Source organism: Euprymna scolopes, chromosome 1 (genome assembly GCF_053919585.1).
Source record: "Euprymna scolopes isolate OS-2025 chromosome 1, ASM5391958v1, whole genome shotgun sequence".
In the NCBI taxonomy this organism is placed as follows: domain Eukaryota; kingdom Metazoa; phylum Mollusca; class Cephalopoda; order Sepiida; family Sepiolidae; genus Euprymna; species Euprymna scolopes.
In genome coordinates, this window is record NC_136482.1 from 25,201,265 (window position 1) to 25,221,653 (window position 20,389).

Sequence of the window (20,389 nt, forward strand, 5' to 3'; positions counted from 1 at the left end):
TGGTGTTTGGCTCTGTCCCAACTTCGTTTGTGGTGAGGGTTGTTATTTCCTGAAGTTTTGATTTAATTTTTGGAATTATTAATTAACACTCCCAGCTAATCGTCCTCATTCCACCGGAAAATAGTTGTTTTTCTTTATTGAACGATAACTTGTAAACATATTGAACAGCATGATAGGAGAGGAGGGAATTATTTTAAAAGTGAGAATGGGGAATCAGTTGTGCATATAAATTCCAAATAAAATTATCCTCATTTCCAGCGTTTTAGGACAGTTAACCAAGTATTTTTTTTTTTTTTTGCTGTAGGAGATAAATTCTGCATTTTTTTTTTTTTTTAATTATTTTTTTTTTTAATTACGACCCTTGCCAGTCCGACTAAGGATAATAACCCCATCCTTTGACAGGAGTATAAAATACATGGGATACCCCCAGATTACTATCTCCAAGTTATGATCAAGAACTGGAAGATCATTTAAATTTATATAGCGATAAAGTGAACTCTCATCTTTAAAGTCTAAAATAGTTTACATAAAACAAATTCCCAAAATGTTGATGTATAAAAAGACGCAAGAAATAAAATCTCCTTTTTTAAGAATGTGGAGACCATGTAAAATTTGCTTCTAAAATTAAATAAATTCTAGTAACACAACATGGTTGGTAAAACATTAAAAGGTCACAAACTTATAAACATGAAAAAAAGCACTGACTGACTTTTATTGCATTGGTACCCATTTGTGTGCGTATTGTGGGAGTGTTGACTTGTTTTTTTATAAAATCGACGAATACATTTCATAAATTTTTTTTTTTTTTATTATTTGATTTTTTTTGTATTTGATTTTTTTTGGTCCCAAAGCCAACATTATTGAGATTACTTTTATTTTTTTTGTTAACTAATTGTTCTGATCTAGATTCTAAGAGGTTCACCTTGTCAGACTTTGCCTTCTTCCTTTGAGGAGTTTCCGGTTAATTGCCCGAGGCACCTCTACTAGGAAATGCCGACAGGGTGGCTTTACAGGCATTTTGTTTTCAGGTCAAAGTGCTTTTCCTTTAGTGTACTTATTATTCAATCTCTCTTTCTGACTCGTGTCACATCATTCCGTCGTGGGAGGGAAATAAATATTGGACTACAGGTTTCATCTTGAGTCTTCATGTGTTTTGTTCGGTCGATGTAACTTCCAACCATTTTCAGGGGTGTCTTGTCAATTTTTTTTTTTTTTATATCAATTGGTTGTTTCTAATTTACTTTGGACAATTTCGGCGCAACCATCTTCTTTTTACTGCCACAAAACTTATTTTAATGACCAACCTCTGCTCGTAAACAATTTCTTTAAAATGCTAAACTATTGTTGAAAATATTTTGATGCTTGTCGACAGATCGATTTAAAAATTTTTTTTTAATGTTTTTAAGCAAAAACAATAATACTTAATTTATTGTTGTTATTACAAAAATTCAGCGAGGCGCCAAAAGAAAAAAAAAACTGACTTGGGTGCCATCAGCCAAAAGCAAAACTGGAAGCAAGATTTTGTTAAAAAAAAAAAAAAAAAAAAAAAAGATGATGAATGCTGGGTGCAAACTCGCATTACTCAAGTTAGCAAACAAACATTTTTATTGATGGGCCCACAAGGATGCAGATGTTTTAACATCGCAAATTTAGATATTTAAAAACGGAGGAATATAATAACGGTTAGCGTAGGTTTCAAACTGCATTGAAAGCAAAATTTTTATTTGACTCCCCCCCCAATCAAACAAAACGATACAGAATAGTAAAAAAATAAAAAAAAATTAAATTAAACTTAAATCATAGCCAGAAATTGACGGTTTAAATACTTCAAAATCTCCTTCAAAAAGTTTTAAACATCCTGACGCTGACTGATTACCTAAAATTTTGCCCGTACCTATTTGTTATAATAGCAAAATTCAAAATGTTGCTAAAACATAAACGGGAGTTCGAATCGTCACAATGGAGGGAATTATTTTCTGAAAACTGGAAATATTGGGCTAATTTAGCAGAACTCGGTATTTGCTAATTGTCTTCGAAAACTGTTTCCATTAATAATTAATTTTCTACCTCATTTTTCGTAAATTTTTGATATGTTCATACTGCGACATGTTTTTTTTTTTTTTTTTTTTTTTTTTACACAGTGGTCACCACTTATCAAGCCCGGAAGCCACTCAGGGATAAGGGTTATTGCAAGTACATTACGTTTATTTACATTAGGTTATACCATTGATTTTACTTGGAATTTAATATTTCGATTTGCAAATTTTTACGACGTGCCCCAGCGTATTATAAACACCTCAACCTCCCCATGTTAAGAACGGCTTTCGGAATAAACACCCCCAACCTCGAAAGCAGTTAACATGGGGTGGTTGTAGGTGTTTCTGGGGTAGGTTGTAAAAAAATCTTTCGATTTGCAAATTTTGCGGCAAAAATTCTTCAGATTACAGTTGAGACATTTAAGATTAAAATTTTCTCACCAAAACAGGGAAAAATAAAATATTCTCCTGTAACCATAAGTTTTATTCATTCGCTTTCATCGGCATGACGAAACAATGAAATTTGCTAAACAGAAAACGGCACATCTTGAAAATAGTGATTTGATGCTTACTAAGGGGAAATAACCAAAACGATCTTTAAGGAGTTACTTCGTCCCTTAGACCTCTATATTATGATTAACAAGCTTTAACTTTTCTCAAAATACTTTTCTGAGAAGTCAGAAATTTTAGCGCATTTGAAATTTCTGACTTCTCAAAAGTATTTTGAGAAAGTTAAAGCTTGTTAATCATAATATTGAGGTCTAAGGGAAGTAACTCCTTAAAGATCGTTTTGGTTATTTCCCCTTGGAAAAAAATAAATATTGAAAATCTAGTTAACAAAATATTAGGAAAACTTTAGAAAATATGCATTGAAAAATATTTGTATACTGAAATTTACAGAAAATAGAATTTTAATGAAAATTATAAACGATTTTAGGCTTGTCATGCAAGGAGAGATACGGCTATAATGGTGGCGGTTCTGAATCCTGAATGATAATTGAATTTTTGGTGCTTGTATTTCAGGTGAAAATAACTTTCATGTCATGACGGAATTAGTTTAAATTCCTAAATTTGTTCCAGTAGATGTGCTAGATGTATTAACATCTCGTTATTGTGTTAACAAACATAAGCCGCAAACAGTTATTGATAAGTGTACAATAATTTGAAGATATTTTTAGTGAATTGTTAGTATAGAAAAGTTAATTTTTCAGAATTTTTTTTATTGCTTTAGATAAGGACTGATAATATATTCTGCTTGTTCATTTAGTTAGTTCCTTTAAAATTGTATTTGGCCTTTTTCAAAGGCCAAACTGTTTCCAAAAAAGGCCGATTTGACAACCCTTTAGCGAAACCATTTTTTAAAAAGGAAACGTTGAAAGAAACGGCAAAAAAAGAACATTGCCAAGAGGTGCTGAACTGTAGGAGTGAATTAAACGCTTAAAATGTGATTTGTATTCAATACAGTTATTGTATTACTTTCTGAGTACTTATTAGTCTTATTTTGGTCAGTTCTATATTTGGAATACAGTAGACTCTATTTTCATAGAAATATTAAATGTGTTATTGGTTTTTATGTCCAAAAATCTTTTTTTTTTCAGTCTGCAGAAATATATCAGCTTTATCAACACATTTTTGTTGATTAAATATATTTCTCATTCTGTGGAATTTCAGCAGGATGAGAACAATATAGTGTAGAAATTCTAGAAAAGTTAATCTGCTGTGGCGATTCGCAAAGAAAGTAACTCCTAACCAGATGTTTACTCATCAGCTGTAAAATGTAATTAGCCAATGAGAGCTGGCACTATAAAAATAGAATTAACAATCAACATGTCTGTGGAAGCTAATAAGAGATAAAGACCCAGGATTTTTGTAAACAAAAGAGAATGACAACCAGACAATAAGAAAACAAGACACAAGTTCAGTCAAGCGAGAAGTCCCCCAAAAGCCAGCAAACACTCCTTGTTGTGACCGCTATTTGACCAACAAGAAGAAACAATTTTTTTTTCTTACAAATTTTCAGATAATAAAATATTCATCTTCAAGGTTTATTCGTTTTTTTTTTTTTTTTCCTTCCTCTTATATGCCATGGTGGTGGTAATCCCTGGCATGACATGAGGTGTTTGGAGTTAAGTCAAAATTCCGATTACAGTTTGGCGTCTGTCGAATGCATGCATAATAAATAGGTATTGTCTAACATGGAAGATAACCAATTTGTATTTAAGACAATAGAGATGAATAAAAACTTGGTGTTGAAAAAAAAAAAAAATGTGGATGGCAAAACTAGAGGTTGTCGATGTTTTCCATTGGAGCACATGAAACAAGTGCTACTACTGTCATTACTAACTAGCAGAGCATTATTACTGTTGATCAAAGGAGGAGTTTATCAGTCATGTGTAAACAGTGTGATGGATGAAAATGAAAGCTGGTCACTTGAGGGTTGAGGACATGTGTTGCATGAAATATTACATAACGCAGAAAGGGTTGATATGTCGTAAAACAACCAAACTATTTTGATAACAAATTTTTTTCTTTCAGAAACTTTCACCATGCCATCTTTTGCTCCCTACCTTTCACGTGAAGAGGAAGATGAACTGAGGACGGTAGCCAAAGCCATTGTGGCACCTGGGAAAGGTATCTTAGCCGCTGACGAATCAACAGGTGAGTTGATATTTTTTGGGGTGTGTCGGGGTGGGATCTGTTTAACAGAAGGGAAACATGACATCAAAAAATGCAATGAAATTACAAAACAAAAAAATGGTGTAAAAAAAAAAAAAAAAAAAAAAAAAAAAAAAAAATACATGGTACCAAAGGCAAGATAAGTTTCCCTTCTATCCACTGGGATAAGTTTTGTATTTTAATTAAATTAAAGAATTTTTTAGTTCAATACAAAAGTAAAGTCAGATCTGTTAGAATGCGAAAAAAAAAAGAAGAAAAAGAAAGGCTAATCACCTGTAAGTGAAAACAGAAATACATATAATAAAAATAGCTCAATCGAACATTACATTTTTGAGTGCTTATTGAGATTCAATCTGGCAACTTTAAGGCAGGCATATTTTTTTCTAACTTAATACTTGAACATACTTCGTATTGAACTAAAAACACTTATAAAGTTAAAGCCCCAAAACTCTTTTCCAGGTAAGTAGAAGAGTAACTTATCTTGCCTTTGGTAACATTTACTTGTCTATTTTTATTTTCTTTTATTTTTAACCTTTTTTTGTTCTTTTAGATATTGTAAATGAACCCAGACTTATTCAAGTAATAATTATATTTGTAATTCTTTCAAATATTTTCATCTTAAAAATTGATGTTTACAATATTGCTTAGTTTTTCTTGTTTTTCAATTCTCCAATAAGCATGAAGGCGGAAAACAACAAGGACTCTGTGTGTGTGTGTGTGTGTGTGTGTGTGTATATATATAATTCAAAATGGCGTAATGGAAACATATAAAAGGTATATGCAGCTTCTCTTCCAATTTTCCGATTTTAATCATGTCAAATCACATTTCATTTCCTTTTGACGGATTGGTTGTTGCTATTTCCTCTGAGTTAAGGGCATAATAGATTCACTGATTGATATAATAATTGATTGATTTTGCGCTACGAAACAGATACTGTCAAGAATTGTAAAAGTCAACTGAACTAAAAGAATAAATTATAAGATGGTCAACATCATGAATTTTGGAATATAGTTTTTATATATATATATATATATGCATGTGTGTATTAAAAGTAATGCATGATTAGTGATGAAATTTTTACCAAATAAAGATGAGGGTGTTACACATAAACATATTACAAATTTTTACATAATTAAAAAAATTTTTTTTAAAAGATTAAATGGAACAAAGCAACTAAGCCACTGGACAAAAGTTAAGGAACAATACCAATAATTTGTAAATTAATTTTTAATTTACATTGTTAAAAAACTGAACTTTTAACAATAATTAAGTTATTAGAATTATTAGAACTTTGCTCTTAAGCAATATTGAAAATTCTACACACAAACGCTTTCTTTAGAAGAAAAACACCTTATCACTATCAAGAAAAAAGTTGATTCATGATATTATTCATAGGTCTGAAAGTGTTGCTTATTGTGTAATTAGCAGGTACAAAAGTGTTGCTTGTCGTGTAATTAGCCAGTACAAAAGTGATAAAATGTTAGATACAAAGCCAAAAACTGTCAGACTTCCAAAATCACAAAGAAAATCAAAGAATTGTTAAAATATCTACAAAAATCGATTTGAAACGGTTACATTAATTGCTGATAAATTGAATAAATAAACGGATAACATCTCAAGGAAAATGGTTGCTTGCAGATGAGAAAATGCTGGATTGCATACTCGTATTCCAGCTTCAAGGTCTCATTTTAAAACGAAACCAAAGGGTATGCCTGAAGTATGCGAGAGAACATGTTTGGGCGGATGCACAATAAGATATACTTAATTTCACTGAGACCAAGATTTATATATTTGCTTCTGATAGAAAAACTTATGCATGTTGTAGAATAGGTGAAATGCTGTCTTCTTAATGTATTGAGAAAACATTAAGTTTGACGCCGGCAGTGTGATAGTGTGGGGGAGTGATTTCATCTGATGAAATTCTGGCTATCATTCGCATTTGTGGTAATATCAATCCTTGGGTTTACAAAGTTTTTTAGTAGTATGTGGTATCAAGATTACACCATAATTTTTATAAATCTCCTATTTTCATGTGGAACAATACATCTTGTCACAAGACTCTGAAGATTATGACTTTATTTGAAACAATTACCCCGAGCTAAATTTAATAGAAAATTCTTAAAATATGATTGGAGAAACGACTCTGAAAAGACCCTGAAAAAGCAGCATCACCAGTGGAAGTTATCAAGTCAAATGAGAGGAAGAATTACTGCTGATTTTTCCAAGAATATAATTAGATCATGTGGGCAACAATGCAAAGAAGTTCTTGAAAATATGGGTATGTTTACGAAATATGAAATATTATTGATAGTTTGTTCACAATCAAATATTAACAAGATCGTTCCTTAACTTTTGTCAACTAGTTTATTTTCTTTGTTTCATTTGATCTTTATTTAAAAAAAAAACAAAAACAACTCGTGTAAAATCTCGTAACTGTGTATAATATTTATGCATTACATCCAAATTTTTGTTGGGTAAGAATTTCATTACTGATCATGCATAACTTTTTAATACATATTTCATTGTTTTCGTTTCATATGCTATGGCTACTTCTGTATGTGTTTTTTTTTTTTATTGAAATTTTATTTGTATATAACTAGGTAGATTATGCTTTTTGCTAAAGTTATTTTATAAAGAGTAATGTTCCCTTATTTTACAGTTTTTATTCTCTGTTTGATATCAAAGTTAAGCAACATTGAGCCTGGTACATATTAAAATGGGTAAGCATTTTGGGAATATTAGGCACTGTTTAATAAAAGGTGAATGAGCTTTACACCTAGCTATGGGCAAATAATGTTGCCATCTTTTATAGTGCCTAACTCAGCGACTATGGCATAACCTCTGAAGACACATCAGTAAGATGAAAAGAAATTAGGAAAATAATGATTCCTGTTTGAATTCTATGTGAATCATTACTATTATTTTGAAATATAGTCCCTCTAAATATTCAGTGCCAATTATGCTATTACTATATTAGAATTTAGTTTTGGTCCTATTAGCATATTTCCATTTATTATTATTTTTTTTCTAGTGTTTATTCTAAAAAGAAAATATTAAGTTTAATTGAATGTGAGCTATTATATATTTATATCTGTATTTATTTTATAATTTCATCTTTTTAATTATTTTAAGTTTAACCTTAAAATTTTCAACATGTAAATCTATATAATTATAAAACTCAAACGACCTTGTAACGGGTGTTGTAACCCAACATCTGATTTACGACTTCTGGTTGCGTATGTGTACATAAACATTAACCCATAACAGCATAAACAAATAAACACAAATCGCTTCTTTTGCAGAATTTGACCTGCGCACTGAAATATTAACATTATTATTTCGAAATTATTATTTAATATGGGAAGGGTGAGGATGTTTTGCAACTATTCTGTATTACAAGTATACTGCCGTAATTTTCTTACAAATAAATCAACTTTGACCCGTTGACAACATAGTTTTACTGTGTACGTTTTCAGTGTCCCAAACGTTTTTTTTTGTTTAAATCAAAAGATATATCAAAATTTGAATTTAACTTTAAGTATTATGATATCTGTTCTGTGCACATTTACCTATAAGTATGGCAAACCACTTATAATTCAATGGCTGTACGATTTTTATTTTTCAAAAATAAACAATTATAAACAGAATGACTCATAGAAAACTATCTAATATTCTTTTTTCATTTTAATATTCTTTCATGTTTCTGTTATGTCACAAAAAACTATTTTCTTTACGTCACAAGTGTCACACTCATATATCAATTCCATAGCTAATATAACATACTGACCCAACGGGTCACGGGTAGTCTAGTATTAAGTATAAATTTTTCAATCCAAAATTGGAATTGGGAATATAGGCTTTTTTGTTATTTAAAAAGAATAAAAAAATTTTTTTTATTTTAATTTCATGTATAAACTTTCTGTAAATTAGCAACCCAAACGGTAACGGATACTCCTAATTTTTTTTTTTTTTTTTTTTTAAACAGGTACAATTGGCAAGAGGTTGTCGGCTATCAATCTGGAGAATACAGAAGATAACCGAAGGAAATATCGTCAACTTCTTTTCACCACAAACCCTGACCTTGCCAACAATATCAGCGGTGTCATTCTCTATCATGAGACCTTTTACCAGAAAAGTGATGATGGAACCCCTTTTGTACAGCTCCTCAAGAACATGGGGATCATTCCAGGAATCAAAGTCGACATGGGTGTTGTACCATTAATGGGTACCTTTAGTGAATCCACAACCCAAGGTATTTGTTGAATTATTTTGCTAACATTTGGTAGGCTCCCTCTGTCATGCTTGAAAACTATCCACATATAACAATATCCTATATCTCTACAAAGCCATCATTCACCCAGGCATGAAATCTTGTTGCCACATATGGACTGATGCAGCAGTTACTAGTCTCTCTCTTATTGGTCTGGGTGCAAAAAAAAAAAAAAAAAGGTTTCCAATCAAATAGGACCCTCACTATCAACCAAGCTTCAACATTTGTCCCATCATCGCAATGTTGTATCTCTGCTCGTTTTACAATGTTTATAATGGAATGTGCTCCAAACTCATAGCAGTGGTGTCCCCTCAACGTAAATACCCCCAACTAACCTGGCAACTCCACTTTCATTATATACTTCACCCCTGATGCTGGAAAGCATTTTACTCTGAAAGTTTTCCCCTCGTAATCTTAAACTCTGGAATGACCTACCATCACCTGCAGTCCTGGACATGACCTTAAACTATATCCAGTGATGAGGCCCCACCTTGCGGGCTTTGGAGAGTGTGGAGCCACCCTTTAATTATCATTGCTCCCAGATCCACTCTGACACGGAGTGGTGGTACCTGTTAGGGTCCCAACTATGGGTTAAATAGAAACCGACTTGAAAACAACAAATATATTCTATAAAAAAATTTTTCTTCAAAATCTTTGGATTTGGTATTAAATAACCCGAAAAGGGTTGATATGCCGTAAAACAACAAACCAACCAACCAACCAACCAACCAACCCATCACCTGTTTCCCTGACTGCATTAACATGCAGAAATTTAAATGTAATGTAAACATTTCGCTGCTCAACTCCCTACTTAGAATGTTCTCTTTAAGCATGGTTCTTAAGCTACGGTATTACTATAAGTTACTGTGGCAATTTGTCTTTTGAGGTAAATTTGGGTAAAAAAGTAAAAAAAACTTAAAAAAAAAACTCGAAAGATGTGAATCTTTGGAAATTTTACTGTCAATCATTTTATGTCTGGAATCATGTTTGTAAAAATCTAAGATAACTAGATACTTTCATTAATAATTTATAGTCTTTGTAAAATTTGGCTTGTTAATAAAAAATTGTATCTCTGTAGACCAAAATATTCATGCATGTTAGATCAGTTGATAAAGTCTCTGAAAAAAAAAGGGTTGGATCATTCTACTGCACCAGAAGGTATTTCATTCCTGATGCAATCCTCTACCTAGGTAAAAGCCAAATACATCTTAAAGATAGAGTACTGGAGCCACATCTGGGGAGGAGCTGGTCAGACCATACTTCCCTGCCCTGAAGATGTTCAAAACTGACTTCGAAATCTAGTGAACAATGTCTTTTTCCTCCTCCCAGCTACCTCTTTATCACAGAAGAGATGTGATTCTCTTTGCTCTTTCGTCATTTTCATGGCTGATGCTCAGCCGAGTTTCAATCTATGGTGTCTCTCTCTAAAACATTTGTGACAAACACTTGACTAGCTACAACCTTAATCAACAATCTTCCCTACTATTTGTGCCAAAAACTAAATGTAAATTCCACGAACAAAATTTCTTTCCTAGCTCTGCTTATCTGTGGAACACAATACTGCAGGGCTGGTTCTCAGCTGACTTTACAGTCATTTTCAAATCCAATGTAAACAAGTTCTTGTTGAGCCGTCCTTAAATCAAATTCTAACCAATTTCCACCATTACTGATCATCATGGAGTTGTCTCACTTAACATTCTTTAATCTTTATCCTTGAGTGGCTTTTGAGTTTTGATAAGTGGCGACCAGCAAAAAAAAGCTAAAGAAAAAAACATAAATGGTGCTAAGATGTCACCCATTGAATTGTTAATAAATTTAGAATGCTTTCTGCAATTCAAACCTATTTGGTATAAATGAATCTCGGTCTGTCTGGTTTGTCCACAAAGTTTATGTCCAATAGTCTTTATTTTAGCATCATTCAATATAAATACTTATCTTGATATAAAGGGAAATAACTCAACAATTTTGACAACTTGATCTCTTATCTATATTTGCTTTCCCATATTCTAATTCCTAACATAGGTACTAGCTATTACATTCACTAGTTATCTCGACTACCTGGATATTTAACCAAAGTTCTTTTGTAACATTGTATTAATTTCCAAGGTTGCCAACATGAAAATGTTTACTGTTTATATTTTTTTCACTTTTTATTTCTGTTTTTCCTTTTGTTTTTTTTTTTTCTTTTTACTTTAAATCTTCTCACCAAGAAAAGAAATAAAAAGTGAAAAAAAGATTGATTTATACACAAATAAATATATACCGTATGTGAAATGAACTGGATTTGAACTTAGCACAACTAGGTTGTCAGTCTGTGTCGTTAACCACTTGGCCACTGTCACCTCCCTCTTCACTATGTTATGCTGCCTCATTCTACTAGTCTTCCACCTCCTCTCACTTCTTCCATATTTTCTTCTATTTATCTTGCATTTGTTTTTGTTATCTTTTGCTACTCTTCCTTGCTTTTCTTATTTTTTTCGCCTTTATCCTCTTCTTCTCATTTAAGTAGTGTTTACTTAAACAAAACTAATAAAAATATATCTCCTAGAGAGATCAAACGCTAAAGAAACATTTTCTTAAACGCTTCATAATTGTTAGAAAAATTATTGTTGAGGAAATTTAAATTAGATGGTCTACTGATTGAGAATTGCTGTCTCCCCCTCTACAACCACTTGCCACCATACTCACAAGGTGGAAGATCTTTATACTCCACCATTGCTGAATATTGAACAACTTTTTCCTTTTCTTCAGGTTTGGATGGATTGGCAGCTCGTTGTGCTGATTACAAGAAAGGAGGTGCCCAATTTGCTAAATGGCGCTGCGTCTTGAAGATCGGACCACACACTCCTTCATATCAAGCGATGATGGAGAACGCCAATGTTCTTGCTCGTTATGCTATGATCTGCCAACAGGTTAGGGGCTTTTTATTATCATACATGTGCCAATATAAAATGCTCAGATCCATATATATATTCAAGAAAATATTAAATACATTGCTTTATGATTCTTTTAACTTTTTGATTTTCCGTATAATCTTCTTTATATCGAAATCAAAAATATTAATAAAAGTTTCATAGTTGTTGCTGTCACAAGCGCTTTCGTTTCGTCCACGAATCATCTTCAGCTGTTGACGTAAAAGTGCGAAGAAGTGAAAATGAGAATCAAAAGTGAAAACTAAAATATACAGTAATTGGCGTTAGGCGATAAGTTTAAATATCGACTCTATATATTTTAACTTACCATTGCCTAACGCCGTTTACTGTATATTTTAGTTTTCACTTTTGATTCTCATTTTCACTTCTTCACACTTTTACGTCAACAGCTGAAGATGATTCGTGGACGAATCGAAAGTGCTCGTGACAGCAACAACTATGGAACTCTTATTAATACTTTTGATACAAAAGATTATATGGAAAATTAAAAAAAAAAAAAAAAAAAAAATCATAAAGCAAAGTGATCCGTTGCATTTAATATTTGCTTAAATGAAAAAATGCTGCCTAAACATACCAATTCCATATATATATTTGTCTTGCTAATCAAATATATACTTTGACTGTAATTCTTAATTTTAAATATACCGTAATTTATACTCCTATAAATTTTATTTGTTTTCGTGTACTGATATCTATATTAAAAACCCATTTTCTATTTATTTAAAAAAGAAAATACAACTTGGTTATATATGGGTTGTGGAATTGCATTCACTAGCAAAAGATCTAGTTAATTTGCATATTCTTTTAAACATTCATTTTAATTAATTCCCTCCAGGCAGCCTGCTAGTTAGTTTAGAACTGTTGTTGTAATTAAGTAATTTATAAGCATTTTCGATGCTTTTTTATTTTCTGACCCATCTTTTCGATTCATCTTTAATAATGAATATTCTGCATTTGTTGATATTTTTCCTTTCTAACTTTATTATGATACAACTTACGAAGATGCGTGAACTAAAAAAAAAAGCTTTACTTTTCTAACTCTTCCATTTTGGAGTTTTTTTATTGTATTTAGATTTTGGGATGTTTTACTATTCATATGATTCTTACTTTAAACAAAAATATTCAAATCATCTCCAATACCTCGCAATCTATCCGTATGCTAATGGATACCTACTGTGTATTGATCTCTCCATATTTTGAAGGAAAAGGGAATATAACGTTTCAAATTTTATCAGATTTTTGGTATAATTGTTATATTTTCCATAAGAAGGAATTTTGACATTTTTCACAAGAATAACTTGAACATCGTGCACAATTTAGTGATGGATATTTTGTGAAAATCGGAATAATAGTTAATGATGGAATTAATTTCCCCCGATTAAGGATATAAGTTGTAACTATGTGTAATCTCTTAATGTTCATATTTAATGTTTGCATCCATTTGTTACTTCATAAATAAAATTCTAAAGTTGCTTAGATCTAAAATTTTCTTTTAAATGAAAGAAAGTTGTATAAAATCTTTAATAAACTGAACATGTTTTTTTTAATAGTTTTATTACTTTTTTAAAAATTTCTACAGAATGGACTTGTGCCAATTGTGGAACCTGAAGTTCTTCCTGATGGTGAACATGATTTAGCAACTTCCCAGAAAGTCACAGAACAGGTTAGTAAACTTTTTGGGAATATTCTGTATTGGATACATTTTTTATTTTTATTTTAGTCTGATAGTCCCCTGCCAACCATCAAGAGACTTTGCTTAAAGAAAGTCTGAATTTTTATACTTTTTTTTTTTACGGAGTGAAATTTATGGAAACTCCATTTAAGTATGACTAGTGAGAGTCAGGATGGTTGAAACTAATGTAGGAAATTATGAAATCGAATGACTGTTAATTTATGGAAATGTGCATCAGTTATCTGTAGGAATTATAATCATTTGAAAGGTATGGTGCCTCTGTTTATATGTACTATATAAACAGTCAATATATAAACCAAGTCTATTTCTACTGATTCTTTGCTCTAACAACAACATGGCGAAAAAAAAAAGAAGACATACTGATGATGAAGTGCATCTTCAAAATATATTTATAAATTTCAATATAAATTTCTGTTTATTTTGTAATAATGCATTATTTTGGCTTCAAACTTATCTAATACATATTTATTTTATTCAAACTCAACCAACGCTTCTATCAAGGAACACAAACCCTAACATAAACCAAGTCTGACTTGGAGAGGAAAAATTATATGTTGTATAGATTATCCAGACAAGATAAAAAAAATTGATTTTTTTTTAATTTATTTTTAGATCAAACATGTATAAATGAAAGACTGTTGTCTAAAGTTCAATATTCTTATTTCTATCAGGTTTTGGCCTTTACCTACAAAGCATTGGCTGATCATCATATTTTCCTGGAAGGCACATTGTTGAAACCAAATATGTGCACGGCTGGACAAGCGTGTACTGCAAAATTTACACCTGAACAAAATGCTTTGGCTACCGTAACTGCTCTCCGGAGGTCTGTCCCAGCTGCTGTGCCCGGTAAGTCTCATACTAATTAAAGAAACCCTTAAAATCATGTACCTATGAAATTTTCATATATATATATATATATATATATATATAAATTTACTTAATATGTTTTTATTAATACAAGAATTACTTGAAAATTTAGGAGATATGAGGGTTCCAAAAGTAAAGCCTCCTATTTAATTTTTAGTAACTCAAAAAGTTGTAAAGCTATGAAGACAGGAGTAGTACTATTAAAACAAGCAACCTTTTATGCTCCAAAATGTATTTTTCTACATAGTCACCACCATTCTCAATGCACTTCTGTCAGGAATTCAATCACACATTTCTGCTTCTGATGTATGTTCATGGTAGATTGCTTTCTTAATCTCACACTGTTAATATCTGCAACAAAGGGATGAAACTTTAAGGTCATGAATGCATAAGTTCAGTCATCATAACAATGCAATTTGTAATCTGCTTTGATCCATTCGGGCAGAATAAAAAAAAATAGGAGACATTACTTATGGAACACTCTTTTGTATATTACGTAAATTCCAAATTTGCATGAATGTCTATATAATAGCTCTATAGCATATAATGACTAGAACTAATTTGACATAAACCTAGTTCATTTAAAAATACATTTTATTTACAAACAATTGTTTCTGCTCATTTCGTAATTATACACTTTTATGAAATACAAAATTGACCAAACATTCATGATCGATCCTGGATATGTTCTTAAGACATCTAGCTGTGGGGAATGTGAAGTTGCCCCTTAATTACCATTGCTCCAAAGTCCACTTTGCCCCGGAGTGGTAATATCTGTTAGTAGCATCTGGTGCTACTAGATCAGGTTCCCTGAAGATATTGGTTTCCTGACATAAAATGCACCAAATATTGATCTTGTCTTTTCCTTTCTTTGCAAAACTCAATCATGTTCTGCCAATTCAAAAACAATAATTTCCTTCTACAAAACACCATGAATAAATATTTCAATATATAAATAACTTGAAGCATAAAACCTTTTCCAAAATTTCTGGATTTGGCATTAAATAACTTGAAAAGGGTTGCTATGCCGTAAACCAAACTAAACTCTATGAATAAATATTTGAATAGATGAAGAACTTGAAGCATAAAAACTTTTTCCAAAATGACTGATTTGATATGCCATAACACAACCAAAAAATCTTCATGAAAAGGCTTCGTCCATGCATAGAACACCAGTCTTTTAACACTCGTATTACAGATCCATAGCAGTTATTTCTCTCCATGCAACGCATGTCCTCAACTCTCACTGGTTGAGTTTCACTATCATACACATCACATTGCCGCACTTACCTGGAGAACTTCTCTCTTGATTGATAGTGGTAATGCTCTGCTGATTAGTAATGGCAGAATCTTCTTGAACTTCATCCACTCCTACTTTTTGAAACTGCACTAGCTCCACTGCCTCCATGTGCTCCAAGGGTATCACCAAAGTAACAAAACTTCTGAACAACCTCAATAACCTTACCCCAAAAGGCATTTTATCTTAAAATCGACTAATGTATGACATTTATAGGTATACAGAGACCTTTTTCTGATTGGCTGATGAGAGACAAGTTTTTTTGCCTTTGATAAAATCATGTGATTTCTTATTTCTTTTTTACAGGTATCACTTTCTTGTCTGGTGGTCAATCTGAAGAAGATGCCACTATCAATTTGAATGCAATCAACAATTGTCCATTGGGCAAACCATGGGCACTCAGCTTCTCATTTGGACGTGCACTCCAGGCTAGCGTATTGAAAGCATGGCAAGGCAAAGATGAAAACATCAAGAAGGCACAAGAACAACTTCTGATCCGAGCCAAGGTAAGCTGTTGACTTTTTTTTTTACTTTATGATTATTTAAAATAATCTACTTAATATCTAAATTTTTTTTATTCGTAAGAAGCCAATATATGGGGGAAGATGTGGCTAGTTACCTTTAATGCATCCAAAACCAAACTCCTATCCTTACATCATCAACGCTCTGATCCCCAGCTGGCATCAATTGTGATGGATGGTTCTCGTCTGGGTGAGGCCCCGTGTTTTGTCAAGCTTCTGGGTTTGACCTTTACTCCTGATCTGAAATGGAACACGTACATCAAGTCTGTTGCCAAGGTCGCTGGAAAGATGGTGGGATCCTTCTACCGCTCCAGAAGATATCTCACTACTGATGCAATTCTCTATCTATATAAAAGCCAAGTACGGCCAAGGATGGAATACTGTTGCCATATCTGGGCAGGAGCTGCCAAAAACAGCCTATCATGCCTTGACAGAGTACAAAATAGACTTCGTGGTTTAGTGGGGGATGCCCTTTTCTCTACCCTGCAACCCCTCTCCCACAGAAGAGACGTTGCGAGCCTATCCTTGTTTTATCGTTATTTTCATGGCAGGTGCTCGTCTGAACTCCAATCCCTGGTCCCCCCTCGCCAATCTTTCACGAAAAACACCCGTCTAGCTGAATCCACTGTGAAAAATTTCCCCCACTCTATATCTGTGCCTAAATCAAAACGCGGATTTCATGAACAAAGCTTCTTTCTTAGAACTGCACGCCTGTGGAACTGTTCCGTCTGCCTGCTTCCCTCCGGACTACAACTTGGATGTCTTCAAGTCTAATGTTAACAAATTCCTAATGAACCGCCCCCCCTAATTGAACACTTCATCAAATCTCCTCATTAACGTAATGTACTTGCAATAACCCTTATCCCTGAGTGGCTTCCGGGCCTTGATAAGTGGTGATCACTGTGTAAAAAAAAAAAAAAAAAAAAAAATATATGGCTAAATTTTTTTGTAAAATAAAAAAAAATGTAAAAATTTAAAATCAATTTAATTCTGCCAATATACATCTTCATCAGACATTCAATCAGTTTGTGTTTTTTTTTCTTTTTCTTACCTTGTGGCATGATGTCACTAGAAAATCAAAGTCTGTGTGATCTTAAACAGTTTATTTTTTATCTGTTCTAGTCAGAACCGCATTTTTTTTTTTATCCTTGATGAAAACACTGTAAATTCGAATTAGTACTAATTTAACTGTAAACAACACTTACATCAAAGAGAGAAGGATGTATGGATTCTTTAATTCATTTCATGTGAGCTATGCGCAATACTCTCGGTGTGAACAGCTAAAAAGAAAAACATTAAGACCACACAAGTTGATTTTCTAGTGGCACCATGACACAAGAATAGAAAAAAACGAATTCTTTGCCTGATGAAGATGTATATCATCAAAACTAAGTTGATTATAAAGTTTAAAAAACATTCCGCTATATATTGGCTTAACTCACAAATTCAAATTTACACAATGGGTGAAAACTCTAATTTATTTTATACTAACTGGCTGCCCAGCATTGCCCGGTCATACAACATGCTTAAACATATTTTAATTTATGCAGATTGCGTATGCATGTGTTATAGAATCAATCCTCTATTATTTTTATTATATATTACGAGGGAGGAATAATTTGCCTGGTGGACTAATTCGCAAAAAATGGGCTTGATGATGAATGCCCTGGAAAAGTCAGTTCTGATTAATGTTTAGTTTTAAAATATGCAAACAAAGAAATGATTTGCAGCAATTTTAAATGGTTCTAATTCTTATTGTAAATTAAACTCATTAATAACAAAAAAAATTAAAATAAAATGAGGTATACCCGGGCTTGAACAGGAAAAATCATTCGATCTGTAGTGGAATGCTGTACCACTGAGCTATATCTCCAGATGACAATAATGGCCCTGTCAGTGGGGCATTAGAATACACCGACTGCCCCCCTGCAGAGGGTAAAAGTCCCTCAATGGGGGTCCTGGATATGACCTTAAACTATATCCAGTGGTGAGGCCCCAGCTTGCGGGCTTTGGGAAGTGTGGAGCCACCCTTTAATCACCATTGCTCCCAGGTCCACTCTGACCCGGAGTGGTAGTACCTGTTAAGGTTCCAACTATGGGTTAAATAGAAACCGACTTGAAAACAACAAATATATTCTATTAAAAATTTTTTCTTCAAAATCTTTGGATTCGGCATTAAATAACCCGAAAAGGGTTGATATGCCGTAAAACAAAAACAACCAGTCAACCAACCAGATGACAATAAATCGGTCTTTTTTAAGAAGAAATGATTTGCTGAGATTTTATTTTCCTTGGCCGGTGTAACATAAAATATCCACGTGTAAAAATTATTTTTTAGATAAAAAACATCTAATCTTAAAAATAGATCTAAGAGATAAAGACTGCTTTTAAGTTTGGATTTTTTACATTTTTGATATCGGATGAATTTCTGTACAAAACATATCTAAGAACACTGCCAGACATATAAATTACCTTTGTGTGAAATTTGCAAAAGATATGCTTGGCCATTTCAGAATCTATGAGGAAGGAACTCTCACACAAAGTGACTTTTCTATAATCGTAGATATAAATTATCAAATTTTTTTCTATATTTATTTGATTTTCTATCCATTGCTTTAGTTATCGGTAACTTCACATGATGTGCCCACAAAGCTTATGCTCTTTTTCAGCATTACCTCAGACAGGATACGAATCTGTTTCGTTTCTCTTGAATATTGTTTTGGGAGTAAAGACACAAAATTAGTTGCAAGAGAGGGAAGAGTACATTTAGTGTTGACTTTTGGTTTGAAGACATACTTTTGACCTGACATTTGAAAATGTAATACATCTGATACGTGTTATTGATTACAACTTATAGATTAAATGGTAATGTCAAAGCCACTGGATGTGTGATGTTTTAAAGTCTGATGCGAGATGCATTTTTGTTTGCTTCTTAAACTATCTGCTGTTCTCAATGGCAATTTCTCTCCCTTTGATCGAATAGAAATAACTTAATTTTTGGGGTGGGGTGGGGGTGGTGGTTTCCCTTACAAATAATTGCATGTATTTAGGCAGCATTTTTCATTTATGCAAACATTGTTAAAAATAACAAATATTTATATACCTGTCAGTCAAATTTAGTTTTTTTTTTTTTTTTTCTTGCATTTTAACCAGTTATTAGAAGTTTTTAAAAAAGCTTTTGCTTCATTTTCTGTACTTTATAATTGTTTTTTTTTTTTTCCAGGCAAATGGTCTTGCTTCTGTGGGTAAATATGGTGGATCTTCTGATTCAGCTGCTGCCTCCGAGTCCCTCTACATCAAAAATCACGCATATTAAACGTTTCTTTCGTCTCCTTTCCCAATCTTTGACATTCCCATATCTCAAAACAGTATTAATAAAGAATACTTTTTACTTCAAGAAACCCAAATGACTTTTCTGTGATTTGACAAAATGATTTTTAATTATGTGTGATCTTTACAATTGTTAAATGCTAAATATACCTCAACCAAAAGTACTATGACTCTATAAATGGCAATCTATGGGAACCTTCTGAGGCTAGATAAAAACAAAGAAATGCAATAAACACAAATGTCTATCTTATTTTTCTTTTTTTCTTTATGGTATTCTAAAGTACCTATCAATGATGAATGAGAATTTTTTTTGTCCAGGATACCTCGTATATTAAAACAAAATTAAGGAAAAATCTATACCTATGCAAAAAATATCTTCCAAAAATCACATAAATTTAGTTCTATTTAAGAAAATCAAATTTTATAAAGTTTGGGTGACAAAAATACAATTGTGAATTACCATATATTTCAGTGTATAAGACGATCCTTAAAATTAAAAAAATCATTTTAAAAACCAATATTTCATAAGATACCGGGTGTTGCAATCTCTAGCCTAGGCTAAACAAACATGGTTTTGTGATTTAGCAGTTGTCTTATCCGACCGATATATGATAAATTTATTAAAATTTGCTTCAATTTTGTACCTCGTCTTATCTGACAGTTGCCTTTATATGCCTAAATATACAGTACTTGTGATTTCTACCTGGTCATGGCTGACACAACGAGAGCATACTACCTCTTTGGATTAAATAAAGGTTTCCATTC

At 32.3% G+C, this 20,389-nt stretch overlaps 1 protein-coding gene across 4 annotated transcripts in view; it reads left to right on the forward strand.

Moving 5' to 3' along the window:
- The window catches only part of LOC145288126 (fructose-bisphosphate aldolase-like), a 73,079-nt gene extending 53,205 nt beyond the window's left edge, over positions 1–19,874 (forward strand). For all 4 annotated transcript variants that reach the window (XM_080136321.1, XM_080136289.1, XM_080136244.1 and 1 more), the window contains exons 2-8: positions 4,572–4,694; positions 8,699–8,965; positions 11,735–11,895; positions 13,496–13,579; positions 14,281–14,455; positions 16,080–16,279; positions 19,518–19,874. In XM_080136321.1, coding sequence (XP_079992447.1) covers positions 4,583–4,694; positions 8,699–8,965; positions 11,735–11,895; positions 13,496–13,579; positions 14,281–14,455; positions 16,080–16,279; positions 19,518–19,610 — 1,092 coding nt within the window. In that variant the 5' untranslated portion in view covers positions 4,572–4,582 and the 3' untranslated portion in view covers positions 19,611–19,874. The remainder of the gene's footprint in view (positions 1–4,571; positions 4,695–8,698; positions 8,966–11,734; positions 11,896–13,495; positions 13,580–14,280; positions 14,456–16,079; positions 16,280–19,517) is intronic.
- The last annotated feature ends 515 nt before the right edge of the window (positions 19,875–20,389 follow it).